At 37.1% G+C, this 21382-nt stretch overlaps 1 protein-coding gene across 13 annotated transcripts in view; it reads left to right on the forward strand.

Moving 5' to 3' along the window:
* The window catches only part of SLMAP (sarcolemma associated protein), a 93912-nt gene extending 73414 nt beyond the window's left edge, over window positions 1–20498 (forward strand). For 11 of the 13 annotated variants that reach the window (XM_015558220.1, XM_015558224.1, XM_015558222.1 and 8 more), the window contains 7 exons: window positions 2332–2454; window positions 3639–3713; window positions 6188–6508; window positions 6949–7066; window positions 10506–10677; window positions 14808–14942; window positions 18342–20498. In XM_015558220.1, coding sequence (XP_015413706.1) covers window positions 2332–2454; window positions 3639–3713; window positions 6188–6508; window positions 6949–7066; window positions 10506–10677; window positions 14808–14942; window positions 18342–18434 — 1037 coding nt within the window. In that variant the 3' untranslated portion in view covers window positions 18435–20498. Of the gene's footprint in view, window positions 1–2331; window positions 2455–3638; window positions 3714–6187; window positions 6509–6948; window positions 7067–10505; window positions 10678–14807; window positions 14943–16882; window positions 16973–18341 lie in introns of all 13 variants that reach the window. The other 2 variants (XM_006779102.2, XM_015558226.1) reach the window with 1 other exon arrangement.
* Window positions 20499–21382: the final 884 nt, after the last annotated feature.

Raw genomic sequence — 21382 nt, forward strand, 5'->3', positions numbered from 1 at the left:
TCACTGAACAACACATACATATCAATCAACAAGTGAATCTAAAAATCAAGTAAATAAAAAATCTGATGAACAGAATACACTGGTGAATACAATAGAATCAGGGGCATAGAAAGGGAGTGGACTGACTATTCTCGGGGGAGAGGGTGTGGGGGGTGCGGGAAGAGACTGGACAAATATCGTACACCTATGGATGAGGACAGTGACGGGGGAAGTGGTAAGGGCAGAGGGTGGGGTGGGAACCAGGTGGAGGGGAGCTGTGGAGGGAAAAAAGAGGAACAACTGTAACATCATAGCCTTTACTCTTAAATACTTCCGTGTGAATTTTTGTTTCTCTCACATAACTATCATACAGTTCCCCAAATTTAACATTGATATACTAGTATATTACTGTTATCAAATCCACAAGCCTTACTCACATTTTGTCGGTTGTCTCAATAATGACCTTTATGACAAAAGAAAATCCTGAGTCATGGGTTGCATTCTTTTTTTGTGTCTCTTTAGTCTCCTTTAATCTGGAATAGTTCCAGTCTTTCTTTGTATTTCATGACATTGACATTTTGGAAGAGCAGTATTTTATAAAATGTCCCTTAGTTTGTCTGTACCTTGTGTTTCCTCATGATTAGATTCAAGCTATGCATTTTTGGTAGGGATATAACAATAATAGTGCACATCATATCAGGAGGTATGTGATATTGAATTGTTCTATTACTGGTATGTAAATATCCTGTTACTCCTATTACCTACTTAATTTTAGCATTTACTGATGATTCTTGCCTGAATCAACTGTTACTACATTAGTTGCCAAATAGTGATTTTCTGATTCTGTCATTCCCTTTACATTTACTGGCTGGCTTTCTACTATAAGGAAGTGTTTCCTCTTCTCTTCCCCTTTCCCCATGTAATCAATGAGTATGAAAATATGTGTATGTAACATCTGAGACTTACTTAGATTGTATTGTGAAATTATATTCTCAGCTATTTTTTTAAAAATAAAATAACATTTATTTTTAGAGAGAGGAAGGAAGTAGGGAGGGAGAATGGGTAGGAGGGAGAAAGAGAAACATCAATGTGAGGACAAAATATCAATTGGTTTCTTCCTGCACGCCCCCTACCGGGAATTGAGCCCAAAAACTGGGCATGTGCCCTGACTGGAATCGAAACTGAAACCTTTTGGTGCATGGACAACACCCAACCAACCGAGCCACACTAGCCAGGGCCTCAGCGTTCTCTCTCTCTCTCTCTCTCTCTCTCTCCCTCTCTCTCTCTCTCTCTCGTTAATCCTTACCTGAGGATATTTTCCATTGATTTTTGTTTGTTTTTTAGAGAGAGTGAAAGGGAGGGAAAGCCACCGAGAAAAACATCAATGTGGGAGAGAGACATCAATTGGTTGCCTCCCACATGTGTCCCAACCAGGGCTGGGGATTGAGCCTGCAACCCAGGTATGTGCCCTTGACGGAATGGAACCTGGGACCCTTCAGTCCATAGACCAACACTCTATTCACAGAGACAAACCAGCTGTGGCAGCTCTGTTTTGATGGATTAAAGTTGTTATGCCTGATCTACTTGTAAAACAAAGTAATAGTCAAATAGAATGTACTGGAAGAATATGGCCTATCTAATTTATTTCAGGCAATGTGCAGTAGCAGAAAGTTTTAATACAATGAAAGATGAACAGAATGGCTAGAAAGGAAGGAAATTAGGGGAAGGATGTAGTTGAGATGTAATAGTAGATCTAATTTCTTTCAATAAAATCATTTAAGTTATTTCTTACATCATTTAATAATTCAGCAAATATTTGTTATGTGTATAGTGTTGGGAAAACAGTCATGACAACATGAGCACAGTGCAGCTTTCAGCCTAGTTTTTATTTTGTATCCCACAACTGTGGAAATCATGCTAAAAATACTTTTTCTGGAAGAAAAGTTTGTTTCTTCTTTTTTTCACTTCCAGTTAAGTTAAAAGTGAAATTGTTCTGATTTTGTTATTAAAGAATTTCAAAATTGGTAAAGAATCACATTATGCTTGTCTTACTGACATTCAGGCCTTACATAAGCTCTATATGAGTGAAATTTATAATGTTAGTATGTATTAATATATGTTTTATAGTAACATGCCATGAGCTACTAATATATTTATTTAACTGTAGTTGTATTCTTTCTCCAAGGTAAAATGACTAAAATGCTTAATATAATTTGCTCCCATGTTTTATTTAACTCAGTTATGCTGTGTTGTTTAATTATGCATGTCTAAACATGAGATTGCTAATCTTTGGTTGTAGAGTTTATATTGTGATACTAACTTTTGCTTTTAAAATAAACATATTTTTATCAGATGACTCGCAGGGTGCACAGTCAGAAATTGAGGCAAAACAAGAAATTCAGCATCTTCGCAAGGAATTGATTGAAGCCCAGGAGCTAGCTAGTGCAAGTAAACAAAAATGCTTTGAACTTCAAGGTGAGATCAAGATTACTTTGATTCTTTAGGGGATATGGAGGCAACATGATATAATTGAATGGCCCCAATCTTGGAGTCTAGAGGCAAGGTATCTTGTTCCTGATCCACAACTTTATTAGGTATGTGATCTTGGGACATTTACTTAAACTCTCTGGACTTATGTTTCACATCAATAAAGTGGGGAGAGTTCGGTTGCTCTACTTCTTTCACATTTTTTATGTGAACATCATGAAAGATCTCTGCCAGTGAAAGATCTTGATAGTTAATTACATATTGAGTACAACAAAAGGGAAAAGCTATGTATATAAACTTCTAAGTTTTAGTTAACCTAATGTTAGCTACTCAGTATAAGATCAGGGAGATTTATATTCCCTGTGACTTTCCAGTGTACTCAACAGTAAATGGGAAGAATCAGGCTAGATTAAGGTATAGAAAGAATCTTCTAATGTCCCAACCGTTTCTTTCCTAGTAGCTCACTTAACTGTAGTGTCACAGGCCAGTGGAGTCATAGGCTATTCCCTAGAGCTTACACTTCTGTATCATTCACAGTAACTGCCAGGTTGTAGTCAATTAGTACATTAGAAAGTTTTAGAGTGAGGAGAAAGTGAACGGCCTTTGGCGTCCTCATGTTCTCTAAGAAGGCCTTCCTGACCAGGAGGAAGACTCTCAGGGAGAAGCTACTACTCCCTTCCTTTCCTGCTTCTTGAAGAAATTAGAATTGCTATGCATTGAACTTAAACCTTATGGAGAGCTCAGGCTAATTTAATCAATTATATTTAAAAGAACAAACAAAAACATTTCCCAAACAGCAGTTATTTAGTCAGTACTTTCTATGTACTTGATAGTACACATTAGGATTTTAAGTTCTTTTTTTTTAATTTAAGCTCAAAATGCTGATTAACAATTATCAAGAATGTTTCTCATGTGAAGAATAGCACATATCTTGGTGATACAAAGTCTGAGAAACCCCACTACTCAATTGAATAGATTTATTACTTACTACTTACTGTATTGTGCTCCTAAAACCTTTAAACTGTCTAACTGCTAATACCGATGATACTTACTGCCTAACTTTTGTTTCCTTCAATAAACTTTAGGAGAGAATTTTTAAGAAATTTCCCACTGCCCAATTCTGTATACTTTTATTAACTCACAAAATTAGATATACTGTGTTTTACTTTTAGCTCTTTTGGAAGAAGAAAGAAAAGCCTATCGAAATCAAATTGAGGAATCCACTAAACAAATACAGGTTCTTCAAGGTATGAACACTAAGGGTATTTGAGATAGTTTTTAGTGATTCACAGGGATTGGAAACTAAGAGGGCAGAGCATTCCCTTTGTTCTTCCCTAGAATCTGAGACTATAACTGGGTGAGCTACCCCCCTCCCTCTTTCCACCCCTCTCTCCCTCCCCCCTCCTCTCTCCCTTTCTCCTTTCCTTTCTTTCTATATAAAGGAAGATTCCCCTGTACTCAAACAATAGACACTTGGGTTAGAAGAGCAAGGGTGAAGGTGAGGATTTGGAAAGGCTGTCACTTTCTGAGTTATTGCAGTGAGTTACTACAGAGAGAGCCTTCAGATAGGAAATCATTTTGAGCTGCTCTGTGCATTAGCACTTTTAGCTTATGTTGCTAATGTTCATAACACACTTGGCATTGCAACAAAAATTATATACCACACGAAACAGAATAATGGTCCCAACACTGCCTTCAGTGGTAAAGGCTGCTCTTCATAGCCCCCATTTAGTGGGCTATCACGGAGTCATTGCAGAAATGAGCAGAAAACCCTCTGCCTGTCACAAGTTTTCTTTGAACTGCAGCTCCTGGTACTGTGAGGCTATAATTGCGAGATACCCCAAGCGAGATCTTTCTTTCCTATGCTATTGTAAGATTCCTAAGCAAGATTAATTTGCCTTCATTGTCAAAGAGGGAACTAATGTTATTTAAATTTTTAGTTTGCAAGATAGGGTGAGAAGAAATTAGACAATCTCACTTCAGAAGAAATGGGGAGCCATGGTATGAGGCCTGTGATATTTGTCCTAAAATAGCCCAGAGAAAAGCCAGTCTTTGGGTTTTCTTTTGAGTGGGATATTTGAGCTATTAAAATTTTTAAATTTTATTATGGTCAAATTAGAATTTCTGGCATAGGTTGTATATCATTTTAAGTTGAAAACTTTTTAAGCCCTTATTATAGTTTAATGCTCTTATTCATTAGTTTATATAAATGTTATTTGAATCTATATTGCCATCCTGTATTGTACATGGGCAATTTTCTGTGACAGTTCTGTGACTTAGTGCTGCCTTTTGTCTTTAAAGATGCCTTACATAAGCATCAATGAGTGCCCCCTAGTGCCAGCATGTATATTTCAGGACTTAACCCACAAATCCATGGTCATACCATTATTGGCCATTGTGTCTTTTCAGGTTTTGAACCTGTTACCTCTCAGTGTTTCCTGCACACTTAAAAGGCCTAATATTTTCTTTAATATTTATTTATGAAGCAACCTCCTCCTCCTCCTCCTCCTCTCCCCACCTTAAACCCCCTTGATTATTTTAATTATTCTTTTATTTTGTCAAAGGAACTTTTTTTTAAGTATATTTTATTGATTTTTTACAGAGAGGAATGGAGAGGGATAGAGAGTTAGAAACATTGATCAGCTGCCTCCTGCACACCCCCCACCAGGGATGTGCCAGCAACCAAGGTACATGCCCTTGACTGGAATCGAACCTGGGACCCTTCAGTCCGCAGGCCAACGCTCTATCCACTGAGCCAAACCGGTTAGGGCAAAGGGAACTTTTTTTTACCTATAATTTTCTTGTGTTATAGTTACCAAACCTAATATGCTAGTCCTAAACAAAGTGTTATTTCATACAAATTATTTCCAGTTCTATCATCAGGGCATAAGACCAGATCTTTTAAAAATGTACCTCTTTGAATGGGGACATCTGTAATAGTGTCAACAATAAAAATAAAGTTTAAAAATTAGGCAGTATTCATTGATTTTATTAATTCTTGATTGTTTGCTAGTATTGGGGGTAGAACATGCATGAGATGTACAGTCTAGTGAAAAGATAAACAACAAACAAATATATAATGTGATATCCAATAAGGGCAGGGTAAATAGCTAGAGAATGACAGATAAGATTTTTTAGGTAAGTCATCAGAGAAGGCTCCTTTAAGGAATTGACATTTGAACAGAAAATTGAATCAAGAACATCAAAGATTTTTCTAATGTTTACCATTTGATCAAGCATTCTCTATCTAGGAATTCACCCTAAGCAGTATTGTTTAGAATAATTAAAAACTAAACAGTCTGCAATGTCTAAAATAAAGGATCTGCCAAAAAAAAAGGTTACAGCATAACTATTTTGCTGTTAAGAGATGTTCATCACTAGCAGGATAGAGAGCACTACACATATTTTTATCCCTCCCTATTTTGTCTTCTACATGTATAGATGCATAAAAAATACCCAGAAGAATAAGTCCAAATGTTAGAAGCAATTGAAGCAATTTCCTTTGTGTGGTGGAAATAAAGATTAATTTGTTTGTTTTCTCTGTGTGTTTCTGTATTTTGACATTTTCTACATTAAACATAGATTGCTTGTACAATCTAATCAAAAACAACAAACAGCTGTGATAGCTTGGGCTATGTAGTGACTACAGTCCCATATGGGCTGTTCTTTTATTCCTAATTGCTATGGACTAAGCAAATGATAGATAAATATACTTTTGTAGCCCAACTGCAGAGGTTACACATCAATATTGAGAATCTCCGGGACGAGAAGGACAGTGAAATCACAAGCACTCGAGATGAACTGCTTAGTGCCCGAGATGAAATTTTGCTTCTTCATCAAGCAGCAGAAAAGGCTGCCTCTGAGCGGGACACTGACATTGCTTCTTTGCAAGAAGAGCTTAAGAAGGTGCGAGGTGAGCTCGAGAGGTGGCGGAAAGCAGCGTCTGAATATGAGAAAGAAATCACGAGTCTGCAAAACAGTTTTCAGCTTCGATGTCAACAATGTGAGGACCAGCAGAGAGAGGAAGCAACAAGGCTACAAGGTGGATAAGTGTATTTTACATAAGCTCTAACCTCTTGACAATGATAACCATATAACTTATAAAAATTAACAACCCAGGCTCTTCTTCTCTATGATAGCAATTGATTATGCAAAACAGTGTCTTATAGTAGGGCTATAAGAACTTCAGGTCTGCAAGTTCTAGAATAAGCTAAATGTTTTATAATTTTATATTTTATTTAAATACTGTTAAAAATTATTTGTCTTATAAAAGTCAAGTGGGGAGGGGATTACAAAAGTTCAAAGTGATGGGGCTTCTCGTGAGGTATAGATGCAGAGTAATAGGAATCTAAGAATAGCCATGTAAAATCTACATGTTTTTAAAGGGGAAAGTATGTTGTTCTCTGAAATTTTTCACCTTTTTTCTCTTAATTATGGAAGTTATGTTCCTATGTTAATGAATATGTTTTGGGATTCTTTTAGGTGAACTAGAGAAGTTGAGAAAGGAATGGAAATTATTGGAAACTGAATGCCATTCTCTAAAAAAGGAAAATGTTTTGCTATCATCAGAACTGCAGCGGCAAGAAAAAGAATTGCACAAGTATGCAAGAACTCTCTTTAGCTTTGAAATATTTCTTTATCTTACATTTTAATTTAAAGTTAATTTAATTTTGATACTTAAATATATTTTTGGAGCAAAATGTTCAGCCAGTCTCATTTTGGCTGTTTGGCAGGTTAACCATGCTACATGACTACTTCAGCATTTTTTTTTCTACCACCACCATCATGATACACATTCTTTCCTTTTGATGTACTCATGGAATATAGGTTCATTAAATGCTCCCTCCCCCAAAAAATATTCCTAAATGAACAGCAAAGATCTTTAATTAGTGATTGAATTTGTCCTATAAACTAAATGATAATAAATTTCAAATACAAGTTTGCTTTTCTTTCACGCTAGTGATCCCTTCTTTTACAATAAGGATGATATGACCATGACAAAGAATTTATACAATTAAAAGACACAAATTCAGCTTCTGGACTTCAAACAGGGTTACATAAAGAGTAATAATATATAAGATCAAGAATTCTCTAATCAGTTAAATCTTTCTAGCATCCAGTACCTTAAATGCAAACCAATCAATGCAGTAGATTTACTTCAACAGATTAGTGGAGTCCTGTTTTCCCACAAGGATTTAACTCTGAAAACGTTTGTTACAGAGTTCAAAATTTATTTTTCCTTAAAAATTTGATCTGTTATATATTTTTATTTAAATAGCATTTGTACTCTTATTCAGAATATGAAAGTAGTACCTGTTTATTATTAAAGCTACTTTTAATCCACCTCCTTCTCCCCGGTACACCAAAATGGAAGTCATTATTCTTGCTAGCCTTGTGGTTACCTTCCTCAAGAGCATTAAGGTTAGCAAAAAGTCAGTGATCACCCTAGCTGGTTTGGCTCAGTGAATAGGGCTTCAGCGCTTGGACTGAAGAGTCCAGGGTTCAGTTCCAGTCAAGGTTACCTTGATCGTAGGCTCGATCCCCAACCTTGGTTAGGGCACATGTGGGAGGCAACCAACTGATCACATGGATGTTTCTCTATGTCTCTCTTCCTCTCTCTCTAAAAATCAATGGGAAAAAATATCAGGTAAGGATTTTAACGAAAAAAGAAAAAAGGGCCCAGCTGGCGTGGCTCAGTGGTTGAACCTCTACCCATGAGCCAGGAGGTCGACAGTTTGATTCCTGGTCAGGGCACATGCCTGGGTTAGGGGCTCAATCCCCAGTAGGAGCATACATGGAAGTAGCTGATCCATGTTCTCTCTCATTAATGTTTTGATTTTTTGTTGTTTGTTTGTTTAAAGGGAAGTGTGTGTATGTGTGTGTGTTTAATATATTTTTATTGATTTCAGAGAAGAATGGAGAGGGAAAAAGAGATAGAAACATCACTGATGAGAGAGTCATTGATTGGCTGTCTCCTGCATGTCCTGGTGCCCCACAACAGGAATGAGCCCACAGCCTAGGCACGTGCCCTGACTGGGAATTGAACTGTGACCTCCTGGTTCATAGGTTGATGCTCAACCACCAAGCCATGCTGGCTGGGCTCTCATTGATGTTTCTATCTCTCTATCCTTCTCCCTTTCTCTCTTTCTCTAAATCAATAAAAACATTATATCCTATATAATAAAAGCCTAATATGCTAAGTGTCCAACCGTTTGTTCAACTGTTCGACCAGTAGCTATGACTACCAGAGGTAGAGGCTCCAACTGGTAGTTTAGCTTGCTGCTGGGGTCTATATATATATATATATATATAAAGTCACAGAGTTTGGAATATTCATACTAGGTCATTGGTTAAGCTGTCTGCCTAAATTGACATATACTATTTAAGACAAATTAACTTCTTAAACTTCTGGTTTAGTAGTTCTCTAAATTTATTTGGTAAGCCTCCCCAGCATACTTGTATTTAGAAGCTAGTCTTTATTCATGGGTTATTATCTGCCATTTAGTTCCTGGCTGTATTGGCTTGACATCACATCTGCCTCCTAAGAATTGGCCCAGCAAAAAAAAAAAAAAAGAATCTGCCTAGCATACAATCAAAATGTGATTTACTAGTATACTGCACTAGAGGCCTGGTGCACAAAATTCGTGCGCTGGAGGGGGTGGGGTCCCTCAGCCTGGCTGGCACCCTCTCGCAGTACGGGACCCCTCGGGGGATGTCTGCTGAGGGATCCTTAGCGCTCCTGTCACTGCCGCTGCACTCACAAGCCATGAGCCCAGCGTCTGGCTGAGCGGCGCTCCCCGTGTGGGAGTGCACTGACCACCAGGGGCAGCTCCTGCATAGAGCATCTGCCTCCGGTGGTCAGTGTGCATCATAGCAACTGGTCATTCCACCGTTTGGTTGATTTGCATATTAGGATGTTATTATATAGGATAGTACCTCCTGAGTCTTATGACTCATCCTGAGAGGCATAAACTGTAATTTTTAAGACCTTATCCTCCTTTAGCTGTTTCATTTATATATGAGAACCAAATTATCTCTTTAACTGATTTGAGAGAGAGAAAGAAAGAGAAATATCGATTTGTTGTTCCATGTATTTATACATCCTTTGGTTGATGCATGTATGTGCCCTGACTGGAGATTGAACCCACAATACTGGTGTATTGGGATGATGCTCTAACTGAGCTACCCAGCCAGGTCCTGGAAGCCAAATTCTTTAACACAACTACACTATTCAGGTCTTTTGTTCTTTGTTGTCTGTGATGTAAAAGGAATTGAATAAAGAATTTCTTTTTATGCCTATAAAACTGTTTTCCTAGTGTGTAAATTGTGGTTGTTTTTTTTAATCAAGTTTTAAAATTTAATAATCATAGAATTTAAGCCGGAAAACAGCCTCAGAAATTGAGTTCCGTGGAGGGCACTGAGACTCTCCTTGTGTTATCTGTGTCTGTATAACATGGTGCCGGCACAAATCTGAGAGCTCAGGAAATCCTCACTCAGAGAATGGTATTGTACCAGTTAAGTGACTTGCTTAACATCCCACAACCAAATAGGGGCCCCAGCCTCCTGGTTCTTTGTCCTGTGCTTTTCCCCATTTTGGTGTGTCTTCTCATTTGAGTAGGTTTATCTTTACTTGAATTGGCAGTGACTTCTAAACTGTGAGTTTCTGTCCCCCATCCTATTTGTCAAGTACTTATAATAAATAGTTGAAGCACATGCTATTCTTTCCTGTAGAAGACCTACACTGAATCTTTTTATGATAGTTAATATAATGTGATATAACAAAATATAGTCATCTTCTACTTCTACTTTTAAATTTCAACCTTTATGTATATCTGATTATCTGCAAATAGGACACAGCTTTAAACTTACTTGCATTCTTTAGTGTTTTGACACTTTTTACTTATTGAAACTCTTATTTTTTATGTACTTTTCTTTTCTCTGAAATCCACTCCATCCCTCCCAGTGAAATGTTTAAGGAATTGGACTTCCTGCTGTGTCTAGTTTCTACATGAATAACTCTGTGAATATTTATCTTACAGTTCTCAGAAGCAGAGTTTAGAGCTTACCAGTGATCTTGGCATCCTTCAGATGACGAGGAAAGAGCTTGAGAATCAGATGGGATCCTTGAAAGAACAGCATCTTCGGGATTCAACTGATTTAAAAACTCTTCTCAGTAAGGCTGAAAACCAAGCAAAGGATGTACAGAAAGAGGTAAAGCGGAAAGACATTATAAGCCCCATTATGGTTGGACTTACAGCCACAAGCAAATCAGATATTCATGCTAGTTAGAAATCAAGTTATGTTACCTGTCACGAAGTTGATACTTGGAACATCTCTGCTTGGTGATTTCTAGCTGTGTATCATGGTCCATATATAGAGAATTTATATTTAGGCCAAACCATTAAAAAATATAAATATATAAAATTACATTAAAATTTTTTCTGTACCAGTTAGTTGACCTATATGACAAGCCCTTTGTACCAAATCACTTAACCCTCTCAAAGACAGTATCTTACTTAGAATATTTTGGAAAATGCTCAGCTGTTGTGGCTCAGTGGTTGAGAGTCAACCTATGAACCGGGAGGTCACAGTTCGATTCTCAGTCAGGACACATGCCTGGGTTGTGGGCTCAGTCCTCCACCCAGTGTGGGGCGTGCGGAGGCAGCCAATCAGTGATTCTCCTTCATCATTGGTGTTTCTATCTCTTTCCTCTTCTCCTCTCCTCTCTGAAATCAGTAAAAATATATTTTAAAAAGAAAGAAAGAAAGAATACTTTGGAAAATAAAGTGAGGCCACACCATAATGCTGTTTAAACCCCTCAGGTGAAACTGGCCTGAAAAGTTACTTAAAATTCACCTAATAACCAGCCAGCCAAATACATATTCTATGACCTTTTACTTTCTTCCCACAACCCCCATCTCATTTTTCCCTTCTTCACAAATATGCATGCGCCTGTTTCATGTCATTTTGCTTAAAACCTTGACTTGGTGGCTTTTTTTAAAAAATCATGTTAAAAATGGTGAAGGTTGACTTTGGAGCAGAGACCCCACCCAGCCTCTTCTGAGCAAAGACTTGAAGTTGACAATGTAGCAGTAAGAGCTGTGTTCAGTCCTACTGGCCTTGCACTCCTGGCCTGCACTGCCTCCTGACCTGCTCTGGGCATGGAGAAGCCTAGTGCATTTTGATCTACTTATTGGTCAGGGCCCACCCCAGTTGTAGACTCTGTTAAACAAAGGATTTGTTATAAATGGAAGGAAGTTGAAGACAGTTCTCTGTCTTTAATAACGAATTTTCCCAAAATTGTTTTTAGAAAATCTGTTTAATCATGCAGTTTCCCTTTGCACTTTCCTTTCCTTGTAGTATCTTGAACTTGGAAATGATTATTGTTCTGTCTTCATGTTTGTTCCTAAAGGGGAAAAAAAAACCTGTAACAGTATATGCAGCTATATTGATTTTGTAATATGTTCATTTTTATCCTCTTGCTAAGGATATGTGTTTGGGGAGAAATCTCATTTTATTTAGTTGGAACACAAATTTTGTGCCAAAGTAAATACCCAAGTATTTAATCCTGTAAGCACTTCGTGTTCTTCCAGTCCATATGTCATAATTCTTTCAAAATCTGGGAAGAATGCTGTGGTTGGAAGATGGTTCTGTTGTATGTTACTATGAATGCATTACCGTTTTGTTGCATTATTTGTTTGCCTGTTTTTGGTTACCAAGCCATCAGTGCAAAATGCTTTAACTGTTTCCATAAATTGCAGTGGCATGTTGTCACAGCATCTAAATTGTTGATAGCCTTTGGATTGCATTAAATGCAGCATATTTAAAAATATGTCTGATCTTGTCAATATGTTTCTTTTTTGTTTTCTTGTTCAGTGTTTTCCATTGTGAAATGATATGTAGTCATCACACTTCTTTGTAATGTAAATTTGCTTCTCTTTCTGTTTGTTCTGATGTCAACTATTGGATACTAGTCTGTAACTAAACTGTTCTTTACTGAGGTTCTTATATCTGTGTAATCCGTTGCAAATGAATTACTACCTTTTATTAATGCACATATATTCTTCCCTTTCAGTATTCTCCCTTGTTCTCCTTTCTCTCATAGAATCATGCGTAGTATCATCATTATGTATCTTGAGCACTGTAAAAGGCTAAAATATTATCAGCTAATAAGCAAGGTTATTTAAGAAGAAAACCAAAAGTGTTGGTAATATTGTGTGGTATTTCCCTTTTAATCAAAACTGAGCTCATTTCTCACCTCTGAGTTAGAAAGCAAGATAGAGCAAAAGTGATATCCAAGCAAGATATGAAATTAAGATTGCAGAAGGTGACCTTTGTTCCAACAATTAAACTTTTACATGTGGCAGCTTTTATTTGAATATTTAACAAAGAAAAAATACATGAGAACAGTACATTTACCCTCAGTATTAAGAGAAAAATAATAGTATAGCATCTTTATATTTGACTTTAAAAAGCATCTACATAGTTTAATTTAGTAGGAATATCTATGAATTTATAATACATTGAATATACTAGTCACCTTGCAAAGACTAACTCAGCGAAGTTGTTTGGCCTCACCACCTTGTTCCGAGCCAGAGTTCTTCCCATCCCTCTCACATGCTGAAGGTAAACAGCCGATCTCCCGACTGAGCTGCCTTCCTGTCCTTCAGCTTCACAACTCCTGGAACGGAGAAATGGCTAAGTGCTGTGGTATGAATGGCAGGCTGGATGTGAAAATGGTGGAAAGGGAAAGTAAGGGGAAATTTAGGTCAGCAAAGCACTTTTCATTTCTGCTCTATTACTCACTGTTAAGAATCAGATCATTGAGAATTGATTATATTCTAAGGCACACAGACTAGTCTAGGTACACTGAATTTTCCTTGGCAGCTTACCCATAACCTTCTGCCTTCTGGAAGGAAGTCCATGAATCTTACTCCTTAATTCACTCTCTGGTATATTATCTGGACTTGTTCTGGGGACTTTGGTAGGTAATAAGGCGCCCCTTTCATATTTTACCTCCTTCTCTGTACACATACCTTTCTCCCCATTTTCTAGTGACTTTTCTGCTGACCCTAAGCCCCTTACCCCCACCTCTTCTGACTAATGTTTTTATACATTTTTACCCTTCTTGGTTCTTTACCTTTTGGGATGCATAATGATAAACTCCAAGGTAATTGCATTATTCAGAAGCACCATATCAAGGTGTATCCTTTATTGAGGAATTTCTAGGATATAGGCAGAAAGGGTTAGAAGCTTTCCAGCCTCATGGTCTATGTTTAGGGAAGAGGAGAAACCTTTCCAGTATGGCAGACCCATGGTTTATTTATTTTATACTCAGCCCTTGTCTTTCTTTCTTCCACAATCTTCAGAGATGGCAGCGGAGGCCGAGACAAAGGCACAGCCAGCAGCAGAACAGTCTTTGCTCTTTGGGAGCCCAGCTTGCATGTAAGATGCAATATCTAGAAGTGGAACCAGTCTAGAATTCCTGCCTCCCGGGGCATTTAAGTAGGGGCACATCATATTGCATTTCCCATTAACCTCACCCGTGTTTTTGAGGACTAGCTTGTGCATCTGAAAATTATGTACTGTGAACTGTTTTTCAGAGCAGGAAGTAGTTTGTTTCACTTGTCTATAGACATTTTTCTATAATGTCTATCAGAAACACATTTTTAAAAATTACTTTTAATTGATGCTTATAAGTTTAAGTTGAGAGATAGAAATGTCCCTACTCATAGTCGTTGGTACCTTAGACCAGTGGTCGCCAACCTTTCGGACCTCACGGACCACCAGTTGGCGACCGCTGCCTTAGACACATTTCTTTGCTTTATTTGCCTAGAAATTCATTTATCTGGAACCATTTCATAACCTGTGATGCTGGATTAAAGGAGGACTAATGGGAATTAATACTTTCTACTTCGCGACTAAACTAGCTTGGCTGATATTGCTTACCAGGATATAAACTCATACTTTCTAACCTTGCCATTTAATTAAGCTATGGAGTTTTTCTTCCCTTGTTTTCTTTTACTCAGTTTGAAATTTTATTTTTCTCCTCTAACTCACTTAGTGGAAAAAGTGACCCTTTATATTAGAAACAGATGACACACTAGTGACTTCTCTTAATTTTTTTTTTAGCTTCAGAGCCAGAAAATTCTTACATAGAATCAAGTTAACATTAAAGACTTCTTATTATTAGTGTAAATGATTCTTATCCTTCTTAAAACAAAAAGGCTTGACTCTGTTGTTGCAGGTGACTAAAGAGGGTCTGGTATATAAGCCTGACTAGAACATAACTTCATACCCATTTAAGTTGAGTCTGCACACTCTTTTTTCTTTGCCTTTAGTATGAAAAGACACAGACTGTACTCTCAGAACTGAAGTTGAAGTTTGAAATGACTGAGCAGGAAAAACAATCAATCACAGATGAGCTCAAACAATGTAAAGACAACCTGAAGCTGCTCCGAGAAAAAGGAAATAATGTAAGTCTGCAAACTTGGCTTAGCTTTGATTGAGAGGCAGGTGAGAGCCCTGAAACCGATTCTTCAGAGGATTTTATTACTGATTTGAGAAACTAAGGCCTATAATACGCATGAACTAAGCTTTTCATTATGAGATGCCATGATGGAATCATTGTGTTGTCAAAAATTTTACTTAAGAATTTGCTCCTTTAACCTGTACCCTAGAAGAGCCTGAGGACTGCCTGGAGCAAGAGCCTTGTTTGCAAGAGAATAATTACCTAAGAACTGTCAGCTTTCCCCTGATGAATCTGAACTTCTGTCCCACTTTCTGGCTCTTTTTTTTCCTGGCTGGGAAATGAAGCCTTGTACCACCGGAGTCCCACCTAAGAAAGAGTAGTTCATGTTGACTCCTTAGCATTTGGCTGTATTCAAAAATGGAAACTTTATTATGGCTTTTATTTTATACTAAGAATTTTCTCACTAAGGCACATTCCTAAAAAACGTAGTGTCTTTTTGGCCTCCCATAAATGTTAGGAAATATTAAAGAGTTTCTGTAGGGCTATGTGTGTGCATGTGTGTGTGCACGCATGTGTGAAGTTGGAATGTTTTAGTATAAACTGGGTTTAATGTTAATTTGTTTTTCATTTGCTAGAAAAGCAGATGGTCTTTAAAAAGATGTGGTACTAAATAAATGTTGTGTTACATGTTTTGGTGATCATTGCCTTTGTGGGACCTAACTGATGGATGATGTTCAGTGTGGTTGGGTGTGCTGTGACTTACTATAGACCTTTGCCATGGCTTGGACACTGCGGGAGACACACTTCCTGCAGAGGAAGGCACTTTGCTTAACTCGCAGCACAGTGCAAAAGAGTGGTGTTGCATGGCCGTCACAGAATGCTCATGAGTTGTGTCCAGCTGTCCTTCCTTTGCCAAAGAAAGTCTTAGTTTTTTAGAAAATAAAGGCATGTGGCTTAGTTAGAAGACTTTTAGAAGTTAATGAATGGGGTCTGGAGGCTGTATGCTAAGCAAAAATAGAGTGCATTTATTTTGAAAATATAGATTACAGAACTCTTCTAAAATCAGATCATAATGGTTTGATTACTCCTATCTTTTATGTTAATTCATATCCTTCTGAGTATGGAATTTCAGTCTACCTTCTACTAAATTAACCTATGAAGACATCTAGCATAATCAGAATGGATTCCCTGCACCACTTAGAGCCTTTTCTAAAGTAACATTATTATTATTTGCAGTTGCACAAATAATTTACCTTAAGGGTAAATTTCCTTTTATTTATAATATGGACGTGTGGTACTAAAATGTTACTCTTGTAATAACACTCATTGTGGTAATTTCCTCCTAATTTAATAATTGTTTATATTTGGTAATAAAACCCAAAGCCCTGAGACTTAGCTGCCTATCTTCATATACCAAATGATGATCATACATTATGTCAGCTCTCTTACTTGGTTTAGAAAACACACACCATAGGGCATTTATTTTTAAGCTTTAAAGCAACAGCAAAAGAGTTTTGGTTTTTTAAAGAAAGGTTTTGATGGAGAGATCAAATAAATTTTAGCCATTTCCAATATACTCATGTCAAATAATGGATTCCAAGTATGAAGCAAAAATAATGTACTGTCAAGCAGAGCATCAGTTGTTGAGGTATTGCCCTTGCTCTGTCTTAACATACTGCCTTTCATTAGGACGTTAGGGACACCCACATTGCCCATTCCTCCAGATGTTCCTGTTAGGGTGTAGTTTGTCAGCTTACATACCACAGTCCATCATTCTGGATTGTATTAGATGTCTTTAAAATGTTTGAATCAGTGCAAAACCTGAGTGCTAATACTTCTATTACCTCAGTCTTTCTACCCTTCCTCCCACCCCCTTGGGGTCTAAATCATCTTATCTGATTTTTTATAGCATAAAATGATTTTAATATCCCTTCCCTTCTTTAGCCTTCCATATTACAACCCGTCCCAGCCGTATTCATCGGCCTATTCCTGGCTTTCCTGTTTTGGTGTTTCGGTCCATTGTGGTAGAGAAAGGTACAAGCACTACTGTTGAGTCCTTGTCTGTTTGTCCCCGTCACCTGTTTGTACCATATTTGTAATATAGTGCATGGCAAAACCACACGGGTATTTTGTTACCTGAAGCAAACCCTTCATTTAGTATGCCATGTATTGTGTCATTTGAATGAACTGAACAATCAACTAATCATGTAACATTTTGTCTTGTTTCCTTTGTAGTAATGCTAACAATGAATTAATTCCAACCTAACCAGCTGTTAATATTCTGCCTTTAACTGAGTCTTTGTCTCTAGCAAACTGGAGTAAGCTATGAATTTCTGCAATATTAGTACCCCTTTCCAATTATATTTTTAATCAAATTTTAATGAGAAATGAAGAGTTTGCCTCTTTGAAGTTTTCAGCCAGCTTTCTTACTCCTCCTCCCTTTCCTCTTCTTTTCCATAGTGTAGGGTTTCTTTGTTTCAATCCTTGCCTATATTTACACAAGGGCTATGAAGATGAAAAAGGATGAGATTAACATAATGGACCATTGGCTCACAATCTCAACCTCAATGTGCATTTACTTAGGAAAGTAAATTTATCCCAAATATCTTTGTGAGCCCTGATCTGCAACATTAGAATATTTCCTTAAAAGCCAACTTTCTTAATAAAAACACTAATAAAAATAAAGCTATCAACCAAAAGCAAGTTGATATTATAAAGCCCTCTGAAAATTAACAGGGAACAGCCCATCCATGTTTGCCTCCAACAGGCATGCATGTTAGTAGATCATAAGAGATGATCACATGACATTATTACACTGGACATGGTCTTTACCAAAAGTATCAGATAGGCAGAGTCCCTAAGTAGCACTTCCCCATCTTGAACCCCATCTGATTTTGTCTTATGTGGTTTCAAATTCGAGCATCAAAGCTTAGACCATTTTCTTTTGATCACCTTACTGACCAACCTTTTGTATAAAACTACCCTACTATGTGAGTCTGATTTTTATCAAGAAATAAACACGTTAGGCAGAAACATACTCCAGGCATCTGTGTACATCAGTTAGTTGTAATATATGGGTACTGGAGTAAATAAAGCAGGCTGAGCCCAGAGGGCTTCCTAGAAGTCACTGTTGGGTCTTAGCTGTAACAAAACTGAAAACTGCCCAGGACTTGCCTGAGATGTATGGAGACACAGCGGTCCTCTAAAAGAGTTCCTGCTGTTCGGGCTCTTCTCACACCTGCTCTCCCACACCTTTATTTCCTTTCTTTTTAAAATGTTTTCTTATGCAAAGATAAGTTTTTTCTAATAGTCAAGTATTCAGGACTCTCTGGAAACCAAGGGGTTAATATGTCTGAAAAAAGAGGGAGAATGTGATACTGACTCTTGGTTTCTTTCCACACAGAAACCCTGGCCCTGGATGCCCATGTTGGCTGCCCTGGTTGCAGTAACAGCCATTGTGCTGTCCGTGCCAGGTCTGGCCAGAGCTTCTCCATGAGAGCGTTTCTTGAGTCCGTACACCGTCCTCCCTCTAGAAGCTGGCATCACACTCATGCTGGGGACAAACAACCATTTTCTTCCTTTTTACCTCTTAAAGCAGCAGGCAGAAGTGCAAGAATACAGCTGTAGGGTCATTGCTTTAAATTATATAAGATGTATCTGTCTATAAAGAGAATATAAAATTGTGACTTTATTGTAAGCAATAACTTGCTTGCAATTTTTCATGTAATTTTTAAATTAGTATGTTGGGGTTCTGAATATTATGGTGGCCTAAAGTAGGCTTCTTGGTACACCAGATTATTTATAACATTAAATTTATGGGTATTTTACTCTGAATTCTAAAGGCCAGATAATTCATTTTTCTGATTCATTAATTACCCAAACCAAACAACCGATGTATACATGGGAAGAGAGGCCCTGTGTGCTCAGTGCCTATCAGTTTGAAATATATACACATATATATATTTTTTACATATTTACACCATTTTTACTTGTTATAAAACCACTGAGCTATTGGGAACAAGACTTAGAGACAACTCTTTGTGTGGATTTTTTTGTTTAAGGAGAAATAATGCACTTGGAAAGTATTCTGCTCTAGTGATACTTTGGGCAATATGTGCACGCTTGTTCAGCCTTAATGTGACTCGACGATGTGGAGGACATCAACTTTGAAAAACTTTCCATGAGAGTATTTTCTCGAACAAACTAAAGAATTTCTGGAAGCAAAAACATAGTAATTATATAATTTCAGTGCAGTAAACCAAACTTTTGAGTCAATTGGAATGTAATTTATTAAACCTCATGTATTTAAAGAGATATTTTCTTTAAAGCCAAGTTACTTTTTCATATACAGCATTTTAGGAAGCATGATTTTTTTTTTCTATCATCTCTTCCTCCAAAGCATGTTTAATTGAAGAAAGAATTAATTTCTCTTTAGATAAGCTTTTACAGACTTAATTTGATTATGGTATTTCAAAGCTAATTCATGTTCGAAGTATACTGTTATTACCTACCAACAGATTTCCTGGTTGGGTATGCAAATGGTTATTTTCTTTTGTTAATTGGTATGTTCTGTTACTGAGAGCACTATTCCCAAGATTAATAGCGTTCCAGGCTCAGTGAAGCACCTAAACACTGCTTGATATTATAAATTTAAAACACAGAGGTGGTTTTGTGCAGCACCACAGTCATGTCAATAAAGTTTATTTAGATCATAGAATATTCTAAAGTATCACATAGTTAAATTTTTCAGTCAATGAAGGCCAGGAGGCAATGTCAGTGAACTGGCTTGAATGTTCTGTGGCAATCCACAGGCCTAGCCAAATATTGAAATAGAAGTTTAGGATATAATTTGCCTTGTGATGTTTGGCAGTCATTGTTTGTACTTTAAAGGTTATGTTTTAAGCTATTCGGGATTGGCTATTGGGAGGATCACTAGATTTATGGAGGAATTAGTCACAGATGACTTGTAGGAAATACTGTCATACATAGTTCATTTCATCATTTTCTGTTGCAGGAAGCCACTCCACCACAGAATGCTAATATGCCAGTGGTACCCAGTACCTCTTGTATATAGGTTATTGCAAATATTGTTCTGAAATGCTTAACTTCAGAATTACATTTTTTAAAGTAAATAATTGTTTTAAATCTATTTTGTAAAGATATAAAATACAATAGAATTTCTGGAGTACAGATTAAACTATTTGCACTAACACACGTGATGTGCATGATTTAATAAAATAACTTTACTCCCTATGCATTTTTGAGTTGGATATCATTGAAATTCTTAGTGCTGACTCTACTATTGGATTGTTAATAAGTCTTTTCTTAAAATGACTCTTTGTGCAACACATATGTTTGGTGTTCTTCAGGGTTTAAAAGAAAACACTGAGCTGTTTCCTCCAGGTTTTATTAGCCTTTTATTTAACATAGTGCTTTAATTTTTTTTCTCTTTTACTATGGTTATTGTTAAAACATGGCTCACTTGCCAGACAAGTCTCTCTAAATGTAAAGTCCAGTATCAATATTGACTTTATTTAAATTGAATAAATGAGGTTTTGTAGTTACTGCCAGTTTTTCTTAAGAATATAAATGAGCCTATTCATAAGCAGTACCTCCAGCTTTGTTTAGTTCACTTCCAGGTTAAATAAAGAGTATGATTATTCACTGGTAGTGATCGAGCCATTAAGAAATTTTAGTCGTAGCCGTTAAGAATTGAGCAGCCTATAGTGATACATTAAAGAATTACACAACGGCGCTAGCGGCTGGGTCAGAAAATGAAAAGAACGTGGGCGCTTGAAGCTAAGCAGAACCAAACTGGCACCCTGACTCTGCCTTTTGTCAGCTGTGTTGCCTTGGGCAAATGATGTATATTCTCTGAGCCTCTACTTCCTCCTTTATAAAATGGAGAGAATAGCATCTATATTTTTAGTGGTGGCATGAAAATTAAAAAGATAATGTATGTGAACTGTCATTTGAGTGCCAAATGAGTGTTTATGAGAATGTCATACTAGAAAAAATACTGCAATTATTTAAGTTAGGTGAACCATTACAGCTGTTTAAAGTGGATTGGCTCAAATGTTGAGATTTTCTCTGTGTGAATGAGATATAACTGCGAAATAATGAATCTGAAGAAAGCATCTTCACCAAGCTCTGTCCCCTTCATAGTTGTGTCTGGGAAGTAATATGCTTAGTTTGATAATGAGCCTGTTGTGAAAACAAGTCACAGTGCTGAATAGTAGAGGCTTCCAACCAAAACTAGTATTGTTTGCCTCACTTGATCTCTCACTTTAAACACCAAACTTGACCCCCAGTAACTTTTAGCTGCTTCCAGTGATTATATCTACTATCAAAAAGATGGAAATCTGGCCCCTAGCCAGTTTGGCTCAGGGGATAGAGCTGCAGACTGAAAGGTCCCAGGTTTGATTCCAGTCAAGAGTGTACATA

This window comes from Myotis davidii, unplaced genomic scaffold (assembly GCF_000327345.1).
Source record: "Myotis davidii unplaced genomic scaffold, ASM32734v1 scaffold189, whole genome shotgun sequence".
Taxonomy (NCBI): domain Eukaryota; kingdom Metazoa; phylum Chordata; class Mammalia; order Chiroptera; family Vespertilionidae; genus Myotis; species Myotis davidii.